Below are 25,621 nucleotides of genomic sequence, written 5' to 3'. Positions count from 1 at the left end.
CAAGGTCCCTCTGGACAGTCCCTCAAAATACAGTTTTATGCCCAGTGCATCAGAATCCAAGGTCATTGGAGAGAGAACAGGAAATAGAGGGCACTTACTTCACCGTGTCCCGTGAAAACAAGAAAGTGATTTTCAGCATAGTTTATAGTTACTGTTAAGTAAATCTTCATTTGTCCTCCACTAGCAGAGAACAACAGATTATGCACTGCATATTTGTAAAAGAAATAACACCCCCCCCCCCCTTTCCTCTGCATTTCTAACAATAATAACAGTGGAAACATTTATATTGTTCTTAGAGTTTTTAAATCAAGGTATTCTAAGGCTAAGTTCTGAGCCTCGTTTGCCCAAACACTATCCCTTTCATATAAGTTCCCTTATATGTGGCAGTTAAATAAAAAGGAGATGTAAAATCCCAACGGAAAAATAAATCTAGCTAGAGCAATCACACTATCAACCCACCAGCTCTGCAAAACTCAGTTTTGCTTCATTGCACACAATGACATTTTGAACTATCTTTCCAGAAGTCTCCTTGGAGATCACCACATTTTATTCTCTATTCAGTTAAAAAATATAAAGGGGAGAAATCTTTGAGAACCTATTAGAAGTCTCCTTAGTTAAGTTCAGCATTATCCACCAGTTTCAGAGAGGCTGAAATGTAATTTATTTCATTTTACTTTCATCAGCAAGTAAAGGTTACCCATCCAAACCCAGCTTTTCCAGATGCACACATTTCATTTGTTATCATCTTAAATAACACACAAGTGCACTCATATTCCAGTATCAACTGCATACAAGTTCTGTTACATAGTCCTCTACTTTCTGTTTAAATGCTTGTACCATAGACATCAAATGAATGCTTACATGGCATTCAAATAAACATCTTCAAGCAGGAAGACTTCCTGTAAACCATGAGAAATCTTCTAAATATTTCACAAGTACCTGAACAAGTACTCTGCATGTGTAGTGACAGCTGTAAAAATCCAATCTAACTCAGTTTTTGGAAGTACTCCTTCTCTGATCTCTAAGCACAGTCTTTTTCCTTTGCTATATGTGGTGTGTTGAAATTACTCCCCAACTTATCTGAGAGAATTACCCCCCAAAATAAAATTGCCAGACTAGCTCAGAAGGTTTTGGGAGCAAATGAAGCTATATTTACAAGCAAACTAAAATCTAGAAGTATGAAATGCAATGAGTATTTACAAAATATACAATATATGTACTCCCCCTATATATATATTTTTAAAACAATTTATAAACAACACAGAAACTCCTCAGACCCCCCACAGCAGATGCTGCTGGAATGCAATTTCAAATAAGTTTTCTTTCTATCAATAACAACTGTCTGCATGTGATTTCCATCAGTTCCCACTGTGTTCGCCTGTCCAGAGTATCTACCTGGCTCGCTGTCCTAACTGGGCCTACTTCTGACAGCTCTGCTTGCCTCCATGTCCCCTGCTTCTCAATCTTGTTAAGTTCTCTGCACAGGAAACACCCAGTCTGATCTCAGGAGTGATCCTCAGAGACAGTCTTGAGGTTAAGTATTTCTTCTTGACTTGTCCTAAGAACAAGCAATGATAAAGAGTTATTCCTGAACTTAAGAATTCTAAGATGAGAAAAGTAACAAGTGATTTTTCTTCATTATTCACTGTCCATGATTACAAAAATCTTTGCTTCAGCTTAATTTTAAAATGCTGTCCTTTTCCTTTGGAAAATCTTGGCGCTAGACTAGTGATGAAAGTTAGCACTGGGAGTTGTGATAATTTTGGACTACTGGAAAAACCTTGAGGGTATAGCCAGAGAAATTGGTGCAAAATATACCAGGGAAACAGATATTGACATCATTGACCAAAAAGGTCACATTTTTCTCCCTCTTGCAACATTGCATAACCAGAAAAAAAAACATGTCTACCCCTTCTGAGAAATGTTGTAATGAAGCCATGGTAAAACAGTTTCCATAAAATTCCATTTTATTTCTGAGTGAACTTGGTGAATTCACAGGAAGATATATTTTTGCAAGCCTGGCCCGGTGTTCTTGGGGTTAATGTTGCTAGTAGCCTGTTACTATCTCTTTGTTTCTGTTGTTGCTAAACGGAGTTGCTTGCTAATGGTATGCCAAGTTTTGCACTTTAAAAGGAGCCTTGATAAGTTTTGCATGAGGAAAACCAGTCTTGTACTGACAAAATACTCTACTTTAAACTTGCAATTAAAGCACTTAGAAAATCCTTACTATGCCACCAACCCTCTGAAATGCACTTTATAACAAAATTATCAAAGTTGGCACAAGTCTCAGTAAACACATTTCTTTGACAAAGTTTTCTTTCCAGTCTGGCATGCCAGAGATTGATGGGGGAGGGGATCCATAAAAAGGAAATTTATGATTCTGGTGTTGAAGGAAAGCCATGAAAGGGAAAGGGTGAGCTGAGGTTACTTGGCTGGATGTCTTTTTACAAATGCCTCCTTAGTGACACCTTTATAGTGAGGATTACAGCAGAGGAACGATGACTATCTTGGGCGTGGAACAGAAGGAAATAAATAAAATCTCTGCATTTTGGAGAATATTGTGCAAAAATAAAAAAAAATCCCATGGATTCTAGTGGGCAAAATCCCCCCCACAACCTGTACTTCCTAGCAGTACAAACAAGCTACCTCTCAAGAAAATAGTGTTTGTCAAAAGGTGCTTCCCACTGTACTACTGCCTGACTGTACAAGACTTGGCTCCAAAAGCCATGAAGGTAGAATTTGCTGTTTCCTTCCATGGGTTCCTCAGTCAGCTCTGTGAAGTGCAGAAGTTACTGCACCTGAGGTCAGCACTTCATCTGGAAAAATTACTGATATTCCCTGTGTACATCTTAATAGTTATTACTGGAGTTAACACAAAATGGGATAGTAAAAAATGAATTCCAGGACAAAAACCTGTCCATCTCCAGGGGTATAGGTTAAGTGGCATTTTTAGGAGTTTGCCCAGGTCTTCAGCTGCCTTGAAGGCCTCTCATTCCAGGTTTTAATGGGTCTTGCTTTTATAACCCTTTTCTACCATCTCATTAGCAGTACCTTCAAAGTGAAGCATGCCAGTGATGCCTATATAGCTAATGGATGTGTGAGTCTGCATAATGAAAGGTTCTCTGACTCCAAAAGATGGAAAATTCAAAGAAAAATGTACTGACTGTAGGCTGCTGGTTTTGTGAAGGACAAAATCTAACAACTACGGCCCCAGATCAGGAGAGGGCAGGTGGGTTCACAGGGCACAAGGCAATGTGAGGAAGCAGATGTGGAAGGGATAGAAAGGTGAACTCCCCGTTTAGTGCCATGAGATGCTGATATTGGTACTCTGCATACCACAAACAGCGAGTTGGCCCTTCCAAAACTTCCTAAACAGATGCAACACCGTGGACATACTAGAATTTCAAGCAGAGAGCAGAATATGCTATGGCACAGAAACATAACCAAATATTTAAATACATCTTTTTTACTTATTTTTATGTGGGAACTATGTGAGGCTGCATATGGGAACACAGCAGCTTAGAACCCCTATTGGTGCTTTCCTTTCCTCACCATTTTGGAGTTCATCCCTGTGTTGCCATCAGGCACAAGCTAGTGTTCTAACAGTCGTACTGGTTACAGAAGTGCCAGTCCCTTCCTTTTTCATTTCTCTAATTCTATGTCCTCCATGCACAAATACAAATGGACCAAACTGCTGCCTGTTGTCCCTTAGACACAAGGACAGAATTTTGTCTCTCGTGTGTCTTAAACACTTGGTCTAAGGTCTAAACAAAAAGGATTTTCAAGATATATATTGATTTATATCAAGCATGACATGTATTAAGATCCTGCTTTAATTTATGTCAATTAGCTTTTAATGTGAAGAGCAGAAATACTGTCTCATTTTCATTAATAGCATGCAAGCTATTACCTTGTCCACCTGAAGGGAATTTCCGTGGTTACAGCTCAGTGATAGCAAAATTCTACATATCTTAAAATCTGATCTCTGATTGCTTTAACAAGGCATAGATAGATAGATAGATAGATATGTAACTTAATCTTTGATGCTATTTTCTCTTCTCTTCCTCTCTTTTTTCTCAGAACAAATTATGACATCAACATCTAAAGGAATTTTCCGGCCATTTTTTATTGTCTTCATTGTCCTTGGTTGCTTCATGGCCTTTATATTGATTTATATCAAACCAACAAATAGCTGGATCTCTGGTCCCATAGAATCAGCCAGTTCAGTTTTGAAAATGAAGAGTTTCTTTTCTTCCAAAACTGATAATCTTAATGAAACTACTGTTTTGATCTGGGTTTGGCCATTTGGTCAGACTTTTGATCTATCATCCTGCCAAACCATGTTCAACATCCATGGGTGCCATCTGACTATTGACCGCTCACTATATAACAGATCCCATGCTGTTCTCATTCATCACAGGGACATCAGCTGGGATCTGACTAATTTACCTCAGCAAGCCAGGCCACCATTCCAGAAGTGGATCTGGATGAACTTGGAGTCTCCAACTCACACTCCACAAAAGAGTGGCATCGAACACCTCTTTAACCTGACCCTGACATACCGGCGTGATTCAGATATTCAGGTGCCTTATGGCTTCATGATGGTGGGAACAAGTTCCTTCACGTTTGAAGTACCAAGTAAGGAAAACTTGGTCTGTTGGGTCGTAAGTAACTGGAACCCTGAGCACGCTCGAGTCAAGTATTACAACGAGCTCAGCAAATACATCGAAATCCATACCTATGGGCAAGCCTTTGGAGACTATGTCAATGATAAAAACTTGATCCCAACTATCTCCACTTGCAAATTCTACCTTTCCTTTGAAAACTCCATCCACAAGGATTACATCACTGAGAAACTTTACAATGCTCTGCTGGCCGGATCAGTACCAGTTGTACTGGGCCCTTCCAGAGAAAACTATGAGAATTACATTCCAGCAGACTCTTTCATACATGTGGAAGATTTTCTCTCCCCTAGAGAGCTGGCAGAATATCTTCTGATGCTTGACAGAAATAACAAGATGTACATTAGCTATTTCAACTGGAAGAAGGATTTCTCGGTGCATCTTCCTAGGTTCTGGGAATCACATGCATGTCTTGCTTGTGATCATGTGAAAAGACACCAGGAATACAAATCCATTGGAAATTTAGAGAAATGGTTTTGGGATTAATTTGTGTGTGTGTGTCTGTGTGTGTGCACTTTTTTAAAGAAGCCAGAAGAAACTTCAGCCCAAGTGGAGAGAAAAGGAAAAGAGACAGAAAAGGAAGGAAAAGACAGTCGTATGTCATGGGTTATCAGCTGTCCTCTCTTGGCTCTCCTATTTATATTTTGTAAGAGATTTTAAACTATCAGCAGCAGTCATCAATACTCAGTTTTAAATTATAATATACCTACTAATTATGTGCACTGAAGATATTTGATTGTTTACTATAATTTTTAAACAAGATTTTCCACAATTTCTGTGAATTATGTTCCAGCCTTAATGTAGTAATTATTAACATTTCTTTTTTTTTTATTTTTAACATTACATTTACTGTTTCACCTATCTGGAAAATGAGAACACAACTTCTAAATGCCAGAGAGAACTTTAAGAAAGTAATTTGCTGTTCCGGACTGAAGTGTGTGTGATGTTACAAAGGGCAGTAGAAGTTTTTATGGTTCATCTTACTTTTTAAGAACACAGTAAAGCTCAATGCCTACCATTATTCCAGCGGGATCAGTTGCACCCTTTTTAAGGGTGATGAACCTAGAAAAGTAGTTTTTAAAAGGTATTGCAATAACAGGCAGTCTTTGTTTCTCAAAATAAGACGCTTCCTAACATTCGCCCATTGAGTTGTTTTAGGATTACATCTGTTCTTACCCTCTCAAGAACAAAGACGTCAGATATGGAGAACAATCTTAGTGATTAAAGCCCAGATTCATCCAGCTTTTGGGTGTACTTAAGTCTCAGGTGTCTCAGGTGTTGTTTGCCTGGGTGAGGGGTGTAAGTGGTGTTAGCTGCTACAGAGATGAAGAGATCTGAACAGAAGCCTTTGATTATGTCAACCTCTTGCACTGAACCCAGCTGGCAATAACAGATGTTTAGAGGCAGCTTCCTGAGAAATTTGTGCAATTTCTCTCATATAATTTTTTGAATAATTGTAGCTGGACAACTTGCCATGACTCATGAATCTGGAAAAAAGTAAGACCAAAAAATTGCTTTTTGGAAAGAAATATACTGAAATTTAGTAAATAAGTTGCCAGGCTGACAATTTCAACCATTCAACTATTCAGGCTAATGAATTCTGGGGGTTTATGTATTTTATGTGACAGGTATAAACATGCACCCTTAAAAACAGCAGTTGCTATCAAAATCTGAATATATAAATAGGATCTTAAGTATCAAATTTGCCCTGGTAGTAAGTATTAAAATGTGATGATTATTTAAAATGCCTGCTTTTAACATGCGTAATTTGATTTTATTACTTTTTTCTTTCAGGTAAGACTTAAATATCTGATTGCTGTATACATTCGTATATGCAAGGTTGTTTTAATGACATAAATGTATGGATACAGTTTGGTATCAAGGGAAAGCCAATCAGCTTATTTTTTCAGGTCAAAATGTTATAAATCACACCTACTGAGAGGAAAAAAATGGAAAAAGTTTAACTGGAAAAACTTCAGTTGATGTGATGTGGAACAGCTTGATTAAGAAGAGCAGCTGATCAAGTACTTAAGATTAAACTCACAGAGAGCAACATTGCTGGAGCAAGAGAATAAGGGATAAGCAATGATAAACATTTAGCAAAAGGTAAGGGGAGATTAGTCAGATTTTCTTTTTACCCCAGGCTGGAACAGAAGCACAGGACACTGTAAGAGTGATGCAGTTTAATTTCTAAAGCAGCAAACTCCAGGGAAAGGTTACAGAATCATTTGTGGCTTTTTTGAAGCCCTGTGGCTTCAAAAGCTTTGTTCTGATCCAGATGTTTATTTATTCTATTTATTGCTGTCTTTAAAAGCTAGCATGCAATAAACCGTGAACCTCCTGAAGTCACCAGCATTCCAGTATGAAACACGACGAGCTCACCCTGCCAGTTAATGCAGTATCACGAATCCAGTCTTCTACAAACCAAGTGCTGAGGCAGGGGAAGTGTGAGCGCTGTGCTCAGCATTTTGAAGGCAAGTGGCTATGGCCTGCGGTCCTGTGGGACACTGTACTTCATGTTTTCAGGAGGGCTGTGGAATTCTCACTCACTGAGCATGTCACTCCTTCAGCTGGACCATCTGATTCCCTCAGTGTTGCGATCTGGAAGCTCTTTGCGTGGATCTCAGTGGAAGTATGCTCATCCCTTGGTGCACAGGCTCTTATTTCATCCTGCATTTCAGAAAGGGGGAGATGTGCTGTGTCTAGCAAGACCTTGTGTCAAGTCTGACAGGTTTCTTGGCACCAAGGTTCAGCCAATAAACCCTTACACCAATAACAAGTAAGCACAATAACGAGGTATGACTTGTTACTGCCAGTATCAGTCAGTGTGTACACAGGGAAGTGTTGAAATGACTGTAAGTGATGACATTAGCTCTGTGAGCACTGGGTCCAGTCAGCATGGCCAATCTTGGACTGAATTTTAAGAAATGTGAAAGTCTTTTAGTGGACTACTTTTGATGGGAGGGAGAGTTTTGCTGTTCACTGGAGTGGTGTATTTGCATTTGGGGGACACTGCTAAAATCCTTTCAAAGATTGATAAAATGGAAATCTAATCCAGACTGAAATGTCCCAAGAATCATGACCTAAACAAGAGGCATGATTCTAATGCCTCACTGACATTCTTGAAGAGTGTGAGCAGGGGCACAAGTGAGCCAGCCATTTTATGAAGACCTTAAGGTGATCTACAGGTATCACGCCTTGAGCAGTTCTGGGATACAAAGAGCTTTGTTAACAGAAGGTGAACCATGTCCAGCCCGAGTGGTAAATCATGTGAAGTGATGGATACAAAACATACATGCATAAAGGCATCCTGCCTAGCCCTACACACCTAGCTCACAGCAGATTGATTCCCATCCGTTTATAATACTAAGCATTGTGATGTTTGTGCTCCTTCAGTGAGCTACCTTACGTGAACAGCTAGCAGAAATATACTCAAAGAGTAAATCACTGTGAGGAAGAATGGGCAAAACCCCCATAAATTATGGAAGGGTAAATTATTTGGAAGTAGTTAATTAGAGAACAGAGTATTATTTATGCCTTGGTACCACCGGAGGAAAAAAAAAAAAAAAGTTGTGCAAGGAAAGAGACACAATGAGAAATCACACCAATTCGTAGCATTCTCACCAGATTTATTTCAGGCTTTCAGGTTATTTGCCAGCCCATTATAATCCTGCATATGCACTTGTCATGAGCTAACTTTGCAGTGACTGAAGCCAGAGAGTAGTCATCCCTCTCTCTTTTACAATGACTTTGTTGGGATATTTTTGGTCTCTGTGTCATGCACTAAGCTATGAACATTGCTGCTTTATCGTTGTGGAAGAAGACCCAAGACAGACAAAGTACTAACTACAGATGCACTGCTACCCCACTGAATGTGAACAGACATCAGACAAAACTGGAGCAGACTCTTCTGAAGCAGTTTTCCTTTCATTTCACAGACACTCAATGACCACAGCAGTGCTTGCTCAGTATGAGATCACCATTCTTTAGTGAATCCTGATTGCCAGTTTTTTTGACTACCTCTTGCCTTCCGAAATGGTTGTACTCACCATGAACAAGCAGCCTGAGCAAAGCCCACAGCATGTGTGAGACACAGCAACATATCTGTCTTTTAAGAAATAGATCAAATAAAATGAAAGTTGGACAGAGAACAGGAACGTTGTAGAGTTCATGCAGGCTGAGCACAATATGGGAAGCTGGTGCAACTGAGCACAGTAAACACCTGCTTACTGCTTCTAGCTACTCAGATTTGTTTCTCAAACGAGCCTTTTTAAACAAAACAACCATCCAGACGTATTTTTCTCCCATTTCTTATCACACAGCTTCAGTTAAATAAGCAATAACTGTTATGGATTATTCAAGAATGGGACTCCTGTTGTGCTTATATCCTCTCTAATAGACATCATCATGTCTGTAAGAGAAAAAAATAATGTTCAGGGGAAGAGTGAAGTCCATCAGTAAACTAATGTCAATCTTCATGTCCTCATGCAACTTTATTTTCTGGACTTGACTCAAGGAAGACCTTAAGCACATGCATATCACCATGAGGCTCAAGCAGGTGCTTAAATTTAAAAGCATCTTACCTGCTTTAAGGCATTTGGGATCCAGACAGTTTGCTTTCATTGATTTTGGGAATTGTGCCAGAAAGCACAGTCTGTAGCCAGCAGAGGCCAAGGTGTGTGGCTTCTCTTGCATCCCCTGTGTCCACCCTGTGACTAGACCATGCTGAAAACTGTTTGGAATAATCCTGGCTTAGTGTCTGTCTAATATATCTTTGCCCTCCTTTCCTGCTTCCACATACTCTGTGCCACCATCACCCCATGCCATGCACTCAACGTGGCCTGCACCTCACAGCCTGCCTGTGCTGTGCAGGGTAAGCGACCCTGCCCATGGTATAAGATAAGAGGAGCTGAGCTTTGCTGAGGTAGTGTTTGGAGGGCTGCTCCAGGAAGAAAGCATAAAACTTGGTAATATGTACATCCTTTGAATCTTGACTGGGTGTTGCCTAGAGAGGGTCAGTCTCAGCCATGCCTGATTTTCCTTTGGGAGGAAAATACTTGGATCAGTCTAGATGAGACTGTGATCAACTGTGTGTTCAACATGGGAATGAGAGGGGTGTCTGTGCAGGCTGACAGGGAGGTTTCTGACCACAAACACTCAGGTGTTCCCTTGATAAAACTAGTACCTGATTGAGGAGAGAATCCATTAGAAGCATTTGCTTATCTACCAGTTGTAGGCTTTTTCATTAATACTGGCTGACAGTTGTGGTTTGTTTTCTTGTTTTTAGTATAAGTGATTTTTAAATATTAAAAATCAATCTATATGATTCATGCAAGGTAGTTATTTCAGCTTCATCTTTCGTTTCTTGCTCAGGCAAATCTTCCACCAGGGTGAGCAGCCAATTCAGGAGATCCCCATGCCAGTAATAAAGGGTTGGGCCAAGGGTAGAATGACTGCAGTAAAAATCAACCTTCTTATTCATGGGTGTTTCCCTTCTAATATTTCAATAACTAGTGCTAGAGCTGCAGCAAATTCTACCTTCAGAGAACCAGTGTGAAATTCATGCTGATTAGATACGTTCATAAAAGGTATGAAAGAAGTTGATTAATTGACCCATGCAGTAGGAATTCTCATTCATGGCACAAGTGCCAGAGTGATAGAGATGATAAAACCATGAACTCAGGAGAAATAATTAGGTCTAGAGACATCGCTCTGCAGTTTTCACTGCAGAAGGGATAAAAAGAATGAAAGGATGCAAGTCCCTTCATTACTCTATTGGAAAGGTAATTAACTGGGAATCTTTTATGTCCCCATACCCTGTACCAAATTAACTGAACCCAGCAGCATGTGTGGTGAACAGTTCCAAGATGCACTCCTGCAGCAGAAGGCCTCTTACCTCCAGGTTAATAGCCTGAATCATGAGGCAGTTGGTACAGACCACTGTCACTAGTAGGTGACTCAGTCATGCCAGTCAGGTTTCTTATTCCTGCTTTCAGTCAGGGAGGCATAGAACTGACCTGAAACTCATCTGACATCTTCTGTGCATTTCTTGGCACACTCAGCGGTGGGATGGCTTAGGACAGTCTGATTCCTGCAGCCTATGCCATGCCTGGGTAGGATTGCACAGAAGATTTTGCTGTTCCAAGTAATAAGAATACTGCCAATTTTTTGAGTTGTGGTGCCAGTCTGTACAAATGAAGTATTTGCACAGCTCTTCATTAACATTCCTACCTAAATAATTAGTGGGAAAATCATTTATTCATTGCAAATTGGCAGCAAATGCAATATGAATTAGTCCAGTGGAAAACAGGCTTTGATTAAACTTTATCTCCCTGGCTTGATAAAGCCTGTTTGGATCCAGACACAGGACATGCAGACAGCAGCATTAGAGATATATGGTAAACAACACATATATAAATTGGGATCGATTTCCTGTAGAGCCTTGAAGCTGTATCTGAACATTTCAGCACTCACCAGATGAAAAAAGTTCCTGTCAGTCCCTTTCTTTAGAACATAAGGAAAGCCAGTCTGATATATGCTGTTTGGCAAATAAATGGTTCCGTTGCTGCATTGTTTTTAACACATGTGCTGTAAGAGATGAGATTCAAAAGTTTGGAAAGTTAACTCCCTTGGCGCAATTTAATGCTTTGAATATTTGATGGACAGACTGAAGAGAAGAAAGTGAAAAGCTTTTCCCTCCATACAAGATCCTAACGTGCCAAGCCGTTCCCAGTGAAGGAACAGAAGAGTTAAACAAACTGACTTTTTGTTAGGGTTTGCAAAATCTTCTATTGACGGACTGTAATTTTGCACTATTTTGTAAGAAAAGAAAAAAGGAACTGAAAACAAAACAGAAAAAACAGATGCCAAACGTATGGTTTGTACAATGCTATTTTTCTTATATAAAGTGTCATCCCATTGTGACTCTGTGTTATTGTAAACTGTAAAAGATGTGATATACTGTTGTGACACAGTCTGCCAAGGGCCATTGCTAACACAGATTAGTCACCGGGACTTGTTTGTATGGAACATTCATAAATCTGAGATCACTTTTATACTTATTTTTTGTAGACTATTTTTCCACATTTACAACACAACTGTTATTTTATATCAAACATTAATTTTGCTTTCAAATATTATTTGACTAGGTGGGTGGGTGTCTTAAATGTGCCAGAGATCCAAACCTGTAATAAAGATAATTCAAAAACTCTTCTCTGCCAAACCGTAATGCCCCTGAATTTGCAGGTGCTGTGCTGAACGAGCAGTCACACTGCCGATAAACCAGAGTTTATCCTCCATGGACATGGTGATGCTGTTAGGCTTGCTAGGGTTAATGCCTGGTACTTCTAAGATGCATTTCCCTCCTGTCTTTCTCTGTGTTGGGGAAATGAAACTGGGTGCCATAGCTGAATGTCACAGATACTCAGCCACTCACATCATGTGCCATGGATTTGACCTCTGAAATGAATTGGTGAGAACAGGAAAAAAACCCTTAAGCTGCTTGTCCTCATTCAGACCCAGTTTCTGTGGTGGATCATGTGGAAAATGGGGTAGCTGCCACATGCAGGACTGGTATAGACTCAGTAAAGATGTCACAACCTGCATGTAGGAACATGGGACCACGTTTACTCTTGGTGCAAGATCAGGACTGAAGTGCATTTGTTGTGTATTTGAGCTTACACACATAGCATTGAATGGGATTTGATAGGAATCCTTGCTTCATGTTCCCATCTAATGATATTCCTTCTACTGACAACTTAAACTTATGTGTGTTACAAATAAATTTGTGCTAAAATTGTAGTAACCATGGAAAATTGAATTGTAATAAAACCAATGAAAACCATTCTCACCTGCCGGCACATTTTAAGACACCATGTTAAAAGGAGATCTTGCAAAAGGTTGTATTTTTCTTTAATAATGATTTTATATTTTCCCCATGTTTTATAACAGAGATTCTGCCAAACTTTCTTTGCTCCCTTTGAACAATGTCATCACACTGAGATGCATCTGAAAAATGTAGAGGTTCAGCCACTGATGTTTTTCAGTATTTGTTTTTTTAATTTGATGTTGTTCAACTTTCTTCTGATTACCTGTAGCTTTGTTCAGAGTTTTCAACACAGTCTGCCTGGAGTCAGAAAATACCTGCTTTATGAAACTACAGGTAACCATTTCAAGGACTCTAATTGACTATGTGAAATTAACATTTCAGAATTCTGATTCCAAGGTGGTTAACAAGCAGCTCACTGACTCTTGTTTATTGAGCACTGGAATTCTCCCCAAAGGATAAAAACTGAATTCTGTAAATAACAGAGCTCTATATAAGCCTAACAAATTATTGCAATAGGTATAATAAAGAGAGAACACTCCAAATGTGGTGTAGTCTTTGATCGTTATTTCATAGGTCTAACGTGATTCTTTTTCTTTCTGCAATAGTTCTCACCAAGAGCCTGATCCAAAGATGGTAACCAGGCATCCCCATGGCTTCTGGCTAAGGTGCCACAATCAGAACTCCAGTTCTTTTCAAGCTGTTCCACATGCAATTCTTGTACAAGTTCAGGGTCAGCGTGAATTCATATGGACTGTCAGACTACAGCAGGCAACACAGAAGAACCAGTGCGGTGCCGCAGCGGAGGTTACTTTGTCTTGCTTTTAAGCAGTATAATTATGCAGCATCCTTTCAGCAGTCATGTGATTATTCCATATTTACAAGATACTTGTACAGGAAAATAGCCTGTAGTAGGTCTAGGGAATCTTACCAAAAATAGTATCTTTACAAGTTCTCAGAGAAGTAAGAGTAGTAATTTTCATTGCTTTATCAAATAAGCTACATTTGCAGAGTTCAACTATATCTCAAATAGCAAATGGTTAACACAATGGTGTCAGGTTTAATTTTAGATATATATTCAAAAAATTTAAAATGTACTCCATGGGGCAGTATTGCCAGTAGAGCAGAGCGGTCCCAGTGATCACAAAATATATCCAAGACAGAATCCTATGGCTATTGTTCAGCATGAAGCATGGGTTGAGGTCCTCAAAAATCCTTTGCATGAGGACAGACAACTTCGCTTTCCTCCTGAGCTGGTAAAACTTTTCTAATATGGATACAATCTTTAAAAGGTTATTTATGCCATTTACTCAAACCAAAACTGTTACAGACAGATGATTTTTTTAACAGTCCATGGGACAAAACCGGTGCCACCTTTCAGTCATCACCCCTCTCATTTCTGCTTTAGCACATAAAAAGGTCAGCCTACGGAATGAGCTTTTTTTCTCTGAAATTAACCATGTCTTTTTCCAAAGCCCCCCTGGATATGCCAGCCTACTGGACACAAAGCTTCGTGTATTTGCAAAGCCAAGTCTCTGCCCTTGAAAGTCAGAGGCAGCCAACCTCAACTGCTTCTGAAAGTGAAACCAAAGCCCCAGATGGTCCCCCATCGAAGGTCTGGCGGTTTGTAACGCTGCGGGCAGCAGAGGCAATTGAAGGTGCTGCAGCCACGCCTGGGGGTGATCAACCTTCTTCATGCCCTGGTTAAGCAATAAGCCCCATGAGTTTGCCACAGGCTGCTCTTTCAGCACAAAAGACTTCCTTGAAGCAAACATGCAGCCTGTGAGAATCTGAGAGCAGCACCTCAGCAAGGCTTCCAGAAGGTAAGAGACAGCTATGCCACTTCTGGGTTCATCACTGCATCCTGCCTCACCACACCACAGAATTCCTTGTGTCCGTTTTCACACCCACTAAACAAGCAGCATCTTTTCAAGGAGTATATTGTCTCAATACGGATTTTAATTCCAATAAAGTCTTTGGAGAGGATAAGAAGCTTTTAGGCACAAGACCTGGCTGTACCTTGAAGTATCTCCTAGCAGATGTCCATGTGAAGGTGTAGAGAGGTGCAATGAATTTTGAAGTTCCCACTACGTGTAAAGGAGTCACAGTTTAAAAAGTTAATGGAGCCTGAGAGCAACTCTGCTCACGTGCTCGTCTTCATCGTTCATCCTGCCTAAGATCCCATTAAAAATAGCTCATTAATTCAGTTCAATGAGAATTGTTATTATTGTAATTTATTTTGCTGTACAACAAATCAGAAAGACGAAGGCCAAAGCTGCTTTCATGGAAATGAGAAAAATTATCAGGTTTAATTTTTTCCAAGGTTAGTTTGATTCTTTAGTGAAAGGTCAAAATCACTTTCCAAAACCCTAAGATTTCAGTAATAGCTAAAATAATATTGATTAGTTTGGGAAAGTAAATATGCATTTCAACACTTTTTATGAGGTGTTTCTTTTCACCAAGGAGACTGTTTTTCAATTACAGGATTTTTGAATGAGGAAAATGTCACCAACTACACTTTCGTTCTTTTCTTGGCAAAAGAACACAGTGGGATGTGGTTAATCAAAAAGAAATAATTTTTTCAGAAGATTTCAAAATAATTTCTATATAGTCACAGACTTGCTGCTCTACCACAATCTTCTTGTTCCTGCAATAGGGGCAATCACCTAACAGCCGATTGCCACCTATCAGACGCACTCTCAAGTGATGAAGTTCACTGTGGTTTTTCAGATGCTCAGTCTTACTATTAGCACCATTACACTGCTTGCCATTTGCTGGCATTGGCTCCACCTTATGTCCACTTGGCTTCCTCAGCGGTATCATGATCTCTTCTACAGCAACTCTGGATTTTCACGTTTTGTCAGCATTTGACTTGAGAAAAACTTTTAAAATCTATTTCTAGCTAGAATGATTCAAGCTTCTGTACCTTGAACTAGTGAGCCCTCCCCCTTTTGTCACTGTCTCTTCATTGTCAGTAAATTAGATTTAATTCACTAAGTGCACTGAAATTAAATGTAATAGGATATGTGGACAATCAGGTGCTTTTTAATTCATTTGGCTTGAAAAGCCAATATATTGTAACACAATCAGCCAGATGTGTCAGTTGTGTCGAGAATGGTGGTTTTACCCCTGAGGTCTTTAGTTCTAACATCAGCCTGAGCTATTGTGTGGGGATAACCACACAAGACCCAGTCCTGAGCTTGAAGGCAGCAAGCAACACTGAGGGGAAGAGACCTAATAGCGCAGGGTAGTCACTGAGCCAGTTGTTATCTGAGATTCCCTGGCAGCCTGGCTTCTGCCTCTGCAGAGCACCATACAGACTCAAAGAGCTCTCCAGTACCCTGCACAAGCTGCCCAGTGACAATGAAGTGCAGATCCATTTCCAAGTGTTCCTGGAAGCTGGATAGCACTGCCTGGCAAGCAGGCCACCCACCAGCCACAGGAGATCTAGGTCAACAAGAGAGTCTGTTCAAAAGTGCAGCTTTCTTTGTCTCTTTTTTTCCTGTCTTTCATGCTGGATGTCTGAAAAATTCCTTTATCTTTCATTTGTTTGATTTGAAAAGGCATCCTCTTTCCCACTAGCTCTGAAAGCAATGGCACTTAATATTATCACTCAAAACCTTTTGTAAAAGTTACAGAACCAAATCTTTGTAGTGATTTTACATGTCTTTGATGCATTACATTTCAATTTGTGTCCAAGATGAATGCTTTTCACAGATAACATATGGCAAGACAGAGCTCATTCACCTCTTGTAATGTTCAGATATGTATTTACAAATGGAAATGGTTCATGAGCTCTATCTTATTGGCAAAAATATGCAAGAATGTGCACTCTAATGATAATAATTCTCAGTGTTGCCAATTCCAAAGATCAAAGGGTTAGAGAAATAGATCTGATCCCTGAGCATCTAGAAGAATGTTTTCAATGATATTGCGAATCGTAGGCTGAAATGGTTTTGAGACTGAAGCAAAGCATCTGCACAAGTGTTTGCAGAATTAGGGCCTTTGTTTTCAGAGAAATTGGTGCCTTGCGTCAATCTCAGCTTTCATCTCCTTGTGAAAGTGCTGGGGCAGAGTTTATGAATGACACTCCTCTCAAGCTGGCTAAGCTGTCTGCACAGCAGGTATGTGTAACACCATAGCCACCTGCCTGCACTGCCCCAGCACCTGTGCCAGTGCACTTCTGCAAGGGATCTGATAAACATTTCCACTCAGGAAGTCTCTAGAATCCTCCCTGAATGTCAGTCAGAAGGCAGGCCGTAGGCAGTGTTCTAAATGCCTTAATCCTGTAATGCAACCTGTGACTGAGCTACATGGGAGCATCTCCCTGTGATGGATTTTAATGCACACCCTTGCAGGGCAGCTGACTTTGCACATCATGGGTTTGCCCTGCCCTCATATCCTCAGCTGTCAAGAGGAACTTCTCCTTCCTGAATCCGAGTGACTGATGCCTACACAGTATCTGAGGTGCTTGGCAATAGCAGCTTCAGTAGTACTACTCTGAAATGATTGATTCCTTTTCTATCTTCCTCCCCAAAGAGACCCTTCTTACCAGAGCAGAGATGTCTCTGGTCTTACAAAGATTTCTTACTGGTCTCACAATAGCTGGTTGCTTGTTTGGGGGCATCCCCCACCTACTTACCTTTAACTGTTTCTCAATTCCTTATTCCCCTCTACATGAGACCTCTCTAAATTAATTTACCACCTCAGCACCCTAATGTTATCTAAAAGACTCACAAAACTTTTATTTTCCTGATTTACCTCAATGTAATTGAAATTTGTGAAGTCAAGAAACATTAATTTCAAGGCAGTGTTGGTTGCAGTGCTCTGATACTTGCAGTAGCATCTCCATCGTATGATACTGCACCCCTCATGACAGACAAATACATGCTTAATAAACTTTGTCTCCTCTGAAGCTAATTAATTCTGTGGTCTTGGCTTCACAATGCATTCTCATGTTTCAAAGTTTCTCAAAACATCCCTCTCCACCATATTTTTTTATCTAGACAAGATGCTGTTCTTTCTCCTTCTATTTACTAAGCATCACAATGCCTCTCCACAGCCATCTTCCAGTGAAATTCATCCCATCCCCTTGGAAGACATTTAGCTTTTTTAAGAGACTCTAGCGGAGGAAGCAGCGAAGCCAAGTTATATGAATTCAGGTCTTGTAGTTTGATTCTCTAGCATATAATTAGGCATGATGTCTGATTAAAGCTTTTATCACAATCAGGATGCTCATAATAGCTTTCTCGTGTGGATTCCCTGATGTCTCTGGAGGATTGTATTCCTCAGTCAGGTTTTCCTTCAGGAGGGAAGCATGTGTTTGTACTGTCCAGTTGCCTGTTTTGATGAACATTGTGAACATATCTTTGCAACTGCTAATGGCCTGTGAAATAGGCTCATATGATGACAAGTTATGCAAGTTGGGGAATTAATTAATTAGCTAGATAAAGGTACTTCAGGAATGTCAAAGCATTAGACTGTGGTCCTGAGAACTATAGATGACACCAGCTGTGTGACAGTGCAACGTGTTGTTTTGTTTGTTTGTAATTTGGAGTATGAAATGTGAGATGTAGTAGATCTAAACATTACCCACACAAGAAAATGCAGTGCTGATGTCTTTATGACCCTGCTACTATTTTCTCATGGCCTGATTTTCAAAACACACAGACACACACACAAAGACCATCCATCTAAACCTCCACTGACATAAGATTCTTCTGTGAAGTCTAAGCAAGTTGTGACATTATCATCAAACCTCAGTAAAAGAAATCTGCATCAGAACACAGCTTCCACAAAAAGATGAGAGCTGGCTGGAAGAACAATGGCTCAGGTTATGCTGAGCTGAATTTCAGTGTCCAAAGCTGGTCTGAATCAGCCTCCTGTCAGCACGGCAGCACCACCTGATGTCCAGTGCAGGTGTGTTGAGAGTGCTATTTCAATCACACCTCTCTTCCTGTCCTGGCAGAAGCTGCAGTGCCATGGCAAAGCCTGACTATTTGACAGCATTCAGCTCTGCCCATACTACCCAAATTTCAATGTGGTGCTGAGTGTAGGGCTGTGTTCACCTTCTTCCTGAAGGGACCTTATGTGACCACAGCAGTATAACCCTGCTAAAGCCTCACGCAACTGCAAGCAAGGCTGCTGCAAAAATTAAACCACCAATTCTGATTTGGAGTCTAAGCAGCCTAGTACTTAATGGCTTAGAAGCTCTGATGTTTCCTGTGTCTTCTGGGACACTTATGAAATACCCATTTTCCTGTGTGAGACCAGTTAAATATTTTACTTCTATTCTGCGTTAACTTTTGGTACTTTTTTTGATTTTGATGGATTTCTGGTAGGCTGCTCTACAGCAGTAATATGAATAGGCTGCTTGCAGCCAATGAAATGTGGCCATGGTCACCATAAAACATGAGCTAAAATTCAGAATTCCTTACTGGATAGAGTCAAGTGTCTATAGCTACTGAGTAATTACTCCAATGCAAGACATTAAGCCAAGCCTTCTAAGAGGTCTTTCTTGTAGTAGCAGCAAAATGGTTAATGTCAGATTGCTAGATTTCACAGGAGAATCTGATAAATAAAGGAACATTACATAAATAAAGTGTACATGTAATGTTTAAATTCCTCACCATTTGTTTTAGGATCAACATGCTATACTGCGTGGTTCCAGAAGGAGTGCAGTATTCAGTAAGAAAATACAGATGGTTTTCAGATAGCTAACAAGATTTCACACTCATTTAATTTCTCCCTGCTGTGAAACCTAGAGATGAACGACACAAACAATGAACTCACTGTGGCTGAACCTCAAGGCTTGCTTCTGCCAAAACATTATCAAAATTCTGAATTGATGCTAGTAGTCAAATCCTACCCAGTCTGACAGAGCTAAGTGATGTACAGCACTCTGAAATGTGTCCCTCTTCTCTCCAACAGTGTTTTTCTCACTATTTGAAAATCCAGCATTTTTTAAGGGCAAAGCAGTTGATTTATGATGAACTCTAAATTGCCAGCAGCATGTAGCTGTATTGCTCCAGGAGCACAGCGATCTGAATCTTGATACCCAGAGTATGACAATTCAATCCTTGGTGGTTTCTTCACTGTGGAAGAAAATAACCAAATCAGCAGGTTACTCTCCCTTCCCCTCCCGTCAGCTGCCCTGCACTAACGCAGTGTGGAGAGGAGAGGCGTGAGGAGAAGAAGCCGTAGGCATCAGTCTATCTTCTGTGCAGTGAGACAGTATCCTGCCAAAAATTTGCATTCAGCACATTAATATCCTGTGGAATTTGTGGAAAAGAAGAGATAACAGGCATGTTGTGCTGGTGGGAGTCCACTCAGGGATAGTTGATGTCTGACAGTTTTGCTTAGCTAAAGCATAAAGATTTCAGGATTTCTTCCCCTGTGATTTCTGCCTGCAGTAAGAGAATATCTGATGAATGGTGCCAATATGAACACTGGAAAACAAACAGTGAGTGGACTATTCATCAAAATTTGCATCAGGAAATTAGCTTTACCTTCACCTGACACTTAGAAGCATTCTGCCTTCTGCCTCCAGCCTCTGTGCTAACCTCCCCTCTGTGACTCTAATATCTTCACTATTTTTCTCCTGAAACATCCATGAATAAGAACAAATACAGGCACAGAAAAATACAGGTACATGGATGCATTACACATGCACACAAAGACAGATAGATTCCACTTTTCTGTCCTCAAACCCTGCCATATTCAAATAACTAAAAAATTGAAAAATTACTTCAAATTGTTTAAATCAAGGTCACCCTTAATGATGCTGTTTTCACACAGCACAGTGCAGCACTGGACCTACATATGAGCACCTCCGAGTTAGGTGAAGATACTGGCTTAAGATTACTGCTGCTCAGGCTGGTACCTGCTGTACCTCTGCTCTCCAACCTGAGGAGTTAGCCATTGTTCAAGGTCTGAGTGAAGAGCTCGCAATGTGTCCCATTTCAGGATCTGCCAGATCTTTTGCAGGCAGCCCTGAACTTGTTCTGCTTGTACTCAGAATGGGCTGAAAACAATCGAGGTCTGCCTCCAGAAACCACATGGCCTCACTGGGCAGTTCTCTGCTCTGAGCAAGGCTTCCTGTGTTACTGCAAGCGTGGTGCCTTCAGTTTGGCACTGGCTCACAGCACAGGTGGAACAAGCATCTGTAAAAGCATGTAGAGCTATTGACAACCCAACCTTGTGAGCCAGGATGCCAGGCTGCAGACTTTCACTGAGATTTCAAACCCTAGCTGGGTCTCAAGTTCAAGGCCACAGCTGTCATGTGGAGCCTTACTCACAGCACATGCTGAACTTGTATTGCAGAGAAGTTCCCTGCAGAAACCAAACCGATGTCTACTTTGTATGCGTTCTGTCCAAGTGCAGTGGCTGCCGCTGCGTTGTCAGGCTGATGGCCACATTTGCATTCATCCATAATTCTTGCCTGCAGGAGCATTCTTGCAGTGGTTTGCAGGAGGCATCTCAGGAGGCAGGATAATTTCCAAAATGTGGCACAGATTTATTTAGCATCTGCATGGCCTCTTGACACAGGCCAATGGACTGGGAAGACCATTACTGACCTGGTCATCTGTGTCAGCCTCTGTTCCACTGTAGACTGACATGCGAGTCCTGTCCTCTTACCAGCTATTTCTATTTCACTATGATACATTCAGACTGAGTCTCAAGGGCTGCAAGCTCTTATAGCTTGCTGTAAAGTAATTGTGATTCTCATGCAGCTTCTATAGAGACAAATTTCTGCCTTGAAAACAATATGATGCAGTATTAAAGGGCTAGTTGTTATCACCATGCAAGGGTCGGTGCCAGGCGATGGGTCTTACAGTTCTGTAGGGCAGACATCCTTCCCATAACACAATACCACAGCAATTGCATTTCAGTGACTACTGAACACAACAGAAAATAGTTTTTCCTCTCAACCCAAAAAACGACCTCTGCTTTCCGATGTCAAGACAGAGTACCGGGCCACCACCCAGTGTTTCACATACAAAGCAATTACTCTGTACCAACAAGAAGCAAAACTACCTCTCAGATGAAGCAAATGGAGCAGATCCAAGGGCCAGGCAGAGCAGGCAGATCCTTAGGCAGGACACTGCCAAGGAGGATGAGCTGGTTATGGCTCCCTGCTCATAACTATTTCAGAGCCTTGAAAAGTCACCTTGCTTTGCTGTTGTCACCCAAGAGCGGCTGAAAGGTGAAGGCCACTGCTTGGTGTTCTCACCTCCATAAAAGCTTCAAACCCTTTGTTCTACCATTGCCGTCTCTCATCTCAACTAACACAGTGAGCTGATTGCCCCAGGATTTGCCCCTTAGCTCCTCATCTACCTCTATCCCCTGCCTTCTGTTCCTCTGCTAGGAGCCCCCCAGGGTCTATGAAGCCTTTTTAGAGCAGCATATAAGTTTTGCCACCGCTTGAAAATGTCCGTGATGCCCCTGAGGAGATGCAAGCACAGAGCCACGACTCCTGTTATGAGAGCACTGAATCCTGCCCTACCCTTAGAGCGCACACTAGAGCTGTCTTCAAGCAGATTAGCTGGGTTTGGACATATGCTTAATTGCTGTCTCGAAGCAGGCTGGATTAAACCTCTGGGTCTGTGAAAACAGAATTTTTTTAAATTTTAATAATTCAAAAGAGGGAAAGGCCATAAAATTCCATCATCAGGATTTTTCCTTGTGCATCTAGGAAGCTAACTGGGTCATTCAGCATGCAGGGACTGTTTTTCTTACACGCTTTGCCACACACAGCCATTATTTTCTCGATTTAGATCGGTCGCTAGAGGTGTAGTAATTTAATATTTTTCAATTAAAGTGGCACTTAAAGGGGCACAAATACTGTTTGAATGTGTTAAATATTGATCCTGTAATTACATGGTAATTTACTTTCATGTGATATCTATGTGATTATGAGATGAATGTGTGACTTTTCTGTCTTCTGAAGAGCACCACAGCTTACTAGTTAATTGCTTTTAGATCTACTTAGTGTAATTACACCATAATCCACAGGAGTCTGTATATATTCTGTCATTTCTTCGTGTTTACTAATAACAGTGGCAAACTGCCTTAGGTCACGTCTTGTCCTTTCCTCTTCAGCATCCTAAAACCCTGGCATAGGCACTTTTTTTTTTTTTTTTTTTAAACAGAGGAAAAGTGAGAGAATTTGTGGAGGCTTTCTCGGGAGCTCCACGTCTCATATCCAATACACAGTGGGCTCTGGTTCTGCTGGGATTTCATGCTCTGCACTGTAATGAGATTCCAAGCTCATTGTTGGAATCTGAATGTTCTAATTTTGGATGCAGGATGGATAGAGGGGCAGAACAGTTTTGCATCCATCCCAATACATCCTTTGTCTGAGTTGCTTATATTTAAATAGAAAAATACTTAACATCCTCTGTATTCCCCCAGGCTTCATATATATTACCAGTTCATGAAAATATATCCCTGACTCCAAGAAGCAGTAAAGAAAAAGTATCTGGTTCATCAGGCAACATCTCCATATGCAAGAGAAAGGTCCTCCCACCTGCAGCTGTACAAGGAGTGAGGGAAGGCAAGAATGAGCATTTGGTTGCTCTCTGCTCTTGCTGGCATTCAAAGTGAGCAAGCTGCTGTTGCAATATGAGGATGGCAGCAATGGGTATTATCCCACGTGATGCAGATGGAGAAAAGACATCATACAGATGTAGCTGCTGTACATAGCACTTGTGCCCTAGGGTTTGAATTGTGGCTTACAGCTCCAGCTGTGTGTATCATCTTATTGTGCAAATGCAACCTTTTCAGGCATGGCATTTACATTTCTGTTTGGTTACTGCATCTTGTACTTCACACTCAGACATGTAACTTAAACTCCTCTCAGTTATCTACATCTTATCTAGGTCATTGTGTCTTGGCGGGTTTGGTAATACTAATTAAACATGGGATGAAAAAAAAGAGGCTGAAAGAAAGCATAACTACCTCCTTTGTGTCCAAAACAATGGGAGGTTTTCATTGTTGGTTTTTTCCTTTTAAGCAAAGGGGGGGGATTTAGGAGGTTCTAGATCAAAATTTTGAGGGCCACGAGATATTCTTTTTCATGAAAGCAAATGCCAAGGGAACTGACTTCCAACAAGCTATGTGAGAGAAGTGATTTCCTCTAGAGTCATGATTCATAAATCATCTTCAAGGCAAATCATTGTGACTTGTCTGTGATGGCAGTTTCAGCATCATAAACCATACATCATTCTAACACAAATGACAACTTGCAATGTCCTTGTTAATGCCACATTAATACTAGTTTTTTTCCATAGATGATGAATTTTCAACATATCCAGACTTATGGCAGACTTCAGCAAATCTTTGTTATTATGTTTCGCTCGCTAAAGTCAACAGTGTTTTAAAAAGCCTTTTAAAATGTTCATTTATGCACTGAAAGTAAGATGTGATTCACCATCTGCCACAGAAGGTCACTAGCTGTATTTGGATCCATTAATAAATTCATAGGCTGCAAACAACGAGAGGTGAGCTACCTCTTGCAGTAGAAGCTAGCCCAAATTTTTGACTTGCTTCTGGGCCAGACTCCTGCAGTTCATTCTGACTCAGATAAATCATACAGGGATGGAAGAGGTGAGTGAGTCACCGCCTGCAAAACAACCCTCCTGGCTGGACCACTGGTGGAGTGCAGGGCTGGCAGAGACTCGTCACGTGAGCACAGTGACTCCTGGCATCCACCTGTGAAGTTCAGCAGGAACTTCAGGAGACCCACAGAATCTGAGGGCCATTGTGTGTCTCTTCATTTCATGTTTGAAATCTCAGCTAAAAGGCTCAAAGGTGGCAGCGGTTCCAGCCTTTAGCAAGGAACATATTCCACAAGTCTCTCCCTACCATGACATGAAGTCCTTCATAAAGCAGCATTATGCAATCTGAGCTCTGTTAATTCCTTAATAGGGAACCTGAAGTGGGGGGAAAGAAAAAAGAATTTAAAAAATCAGTTTTGTGTGACACCCTGAAGCCAGAATGGGTAGCTCTGAGCACAGTCGTTTCCTGTGGCTCTATGGCCTGTCCTAGTATGAGCCAAAGTGTACTGAAAATGTGAATTTTGGAAAAAGCTTTTCCTTCAGTTAATTCTTACTTTCTTCTCCCATGGAGACACTTTGGTGTCTTTAATAAAGTTCATCCTTGGCTTCACCCTTGCCTGTAGTGAAGACCTACTCTGATTCACTTTCTTTTATCTTTCTATTCCACAACAATGACAGAAAACAAATATCTTCCAGATCTTTATCTTTTGGTAAAAATTGGTTACAATTTACCACAGAGATTACATTTTTTTGGGGGGGTGGAGGGGAGAGGCCAAGAGCAGCTGACAGTTAAGCTTTTTCTGTATGGAATCTGGATAGAAACATCTCAAAACACATAATACTCTGTAACTCTAAAGTTTTACATGTGTTAGATGATGGAATTAACTAATTATTCATTTATTAAATAATACTAGGCAAACATCCAAATGCTCAAATCTCCATGTGAAAATAAAGTTTCTCTTACGTGATGCCTGAAACTTGTAATTGAATCCATAGTAGTAGCTTAATTTGAAAGTTGGGGTTTTTTCCCCTTTCTTAACCCAAACTATTAGAAATATTTAGGTTAGAGAACTTTATGCTTTTAAGCCAAGTCTGACCCAGCAGTCGAACCTGCAAACTGCAGTCCAGTTACAGGAGTGCAGAGCCCTTGCAATGTCACACTCCAGGTCCTGTTGCTGTTCAGTAAAGAGGAGCTGTTAATGTTGTTTGTTGACAGCAAGAGTTGGGACTATTTGACAGGCGTTATCCTGCTGCAAGGCTCTTCAGAGCTTTTGGGACCCTTTCTCTGTGATTATGCTGTGCTACATTTTTTCTGTTTGCAGGAGCTCGTTTGTCATTTCAGTTGGGGATTACACAGAAGTCCAGCTCAGAGTTACTAGTTAGGAAGTAAGAGGGATTCAGTTGTTTCAGTTACGTTTGGTGCAGTGTATCTTTCAAACAGGAGCAAAAATCCATGATGTTCTCTGTCCATGTGGCCTTGCAGCTGTCAGCAATGCAGACCCTGGCACTGCTCACTGAGCTCTGAAACAGTAATGCAGCAAACCAGCTCCTCAGCT

At 40.7% G+C, this 25,621-nt stretch overlaps 1 protein-coding gene across 1 annotated transcript; it reads left to right on the top strand.

Moving 5' to 3' along the window:
• The first annotated feature begins 4,088 nt into the window (after positions 1–4,088).
• FUT9 (fucosyltransferase 9) lies at positions 4,089–5,168 on the top strand. Its single transcript, XM_054393156.1, has one exon. The coding sequence runs from the start codon at positions 4,089–4,091 to the stop codon at positions 5,166–5,168; it is 1,080 nt and encodes a 359-aa protein (XP_054249131.1).
• Positions 5,169–25,621: the final 20,453 nt, after the last annotated feature.

This window comes from Indicator indicator, chromosome 27 (genome assembly GCF_027791375.1).
Source record: "Indicator indicator isolate 239-I01 chromosome 27, UM_Iind_1.1, whole genome shotgun sequence".
Taxonomy (NCBI): domain Eukaryota; kingdom Metazoa; phylum Chordata; class Aves; order Piciformes; family Indicatoridae; genus Indicator; species Indicator indicator.
Note: the sequence above shows the minus strand (reverse complement) of the source record. Positions and strands in the feature narration are given on the sequence as shown.

Coding starts and splice junctions, on each gene's coding strand:
- FUT9 (XM_054393156.1), top strand. CDS start 4,089: ATGACATCAACATCTAAAGGAATTTTCCGGCCATTTTTTATTGTCTTC.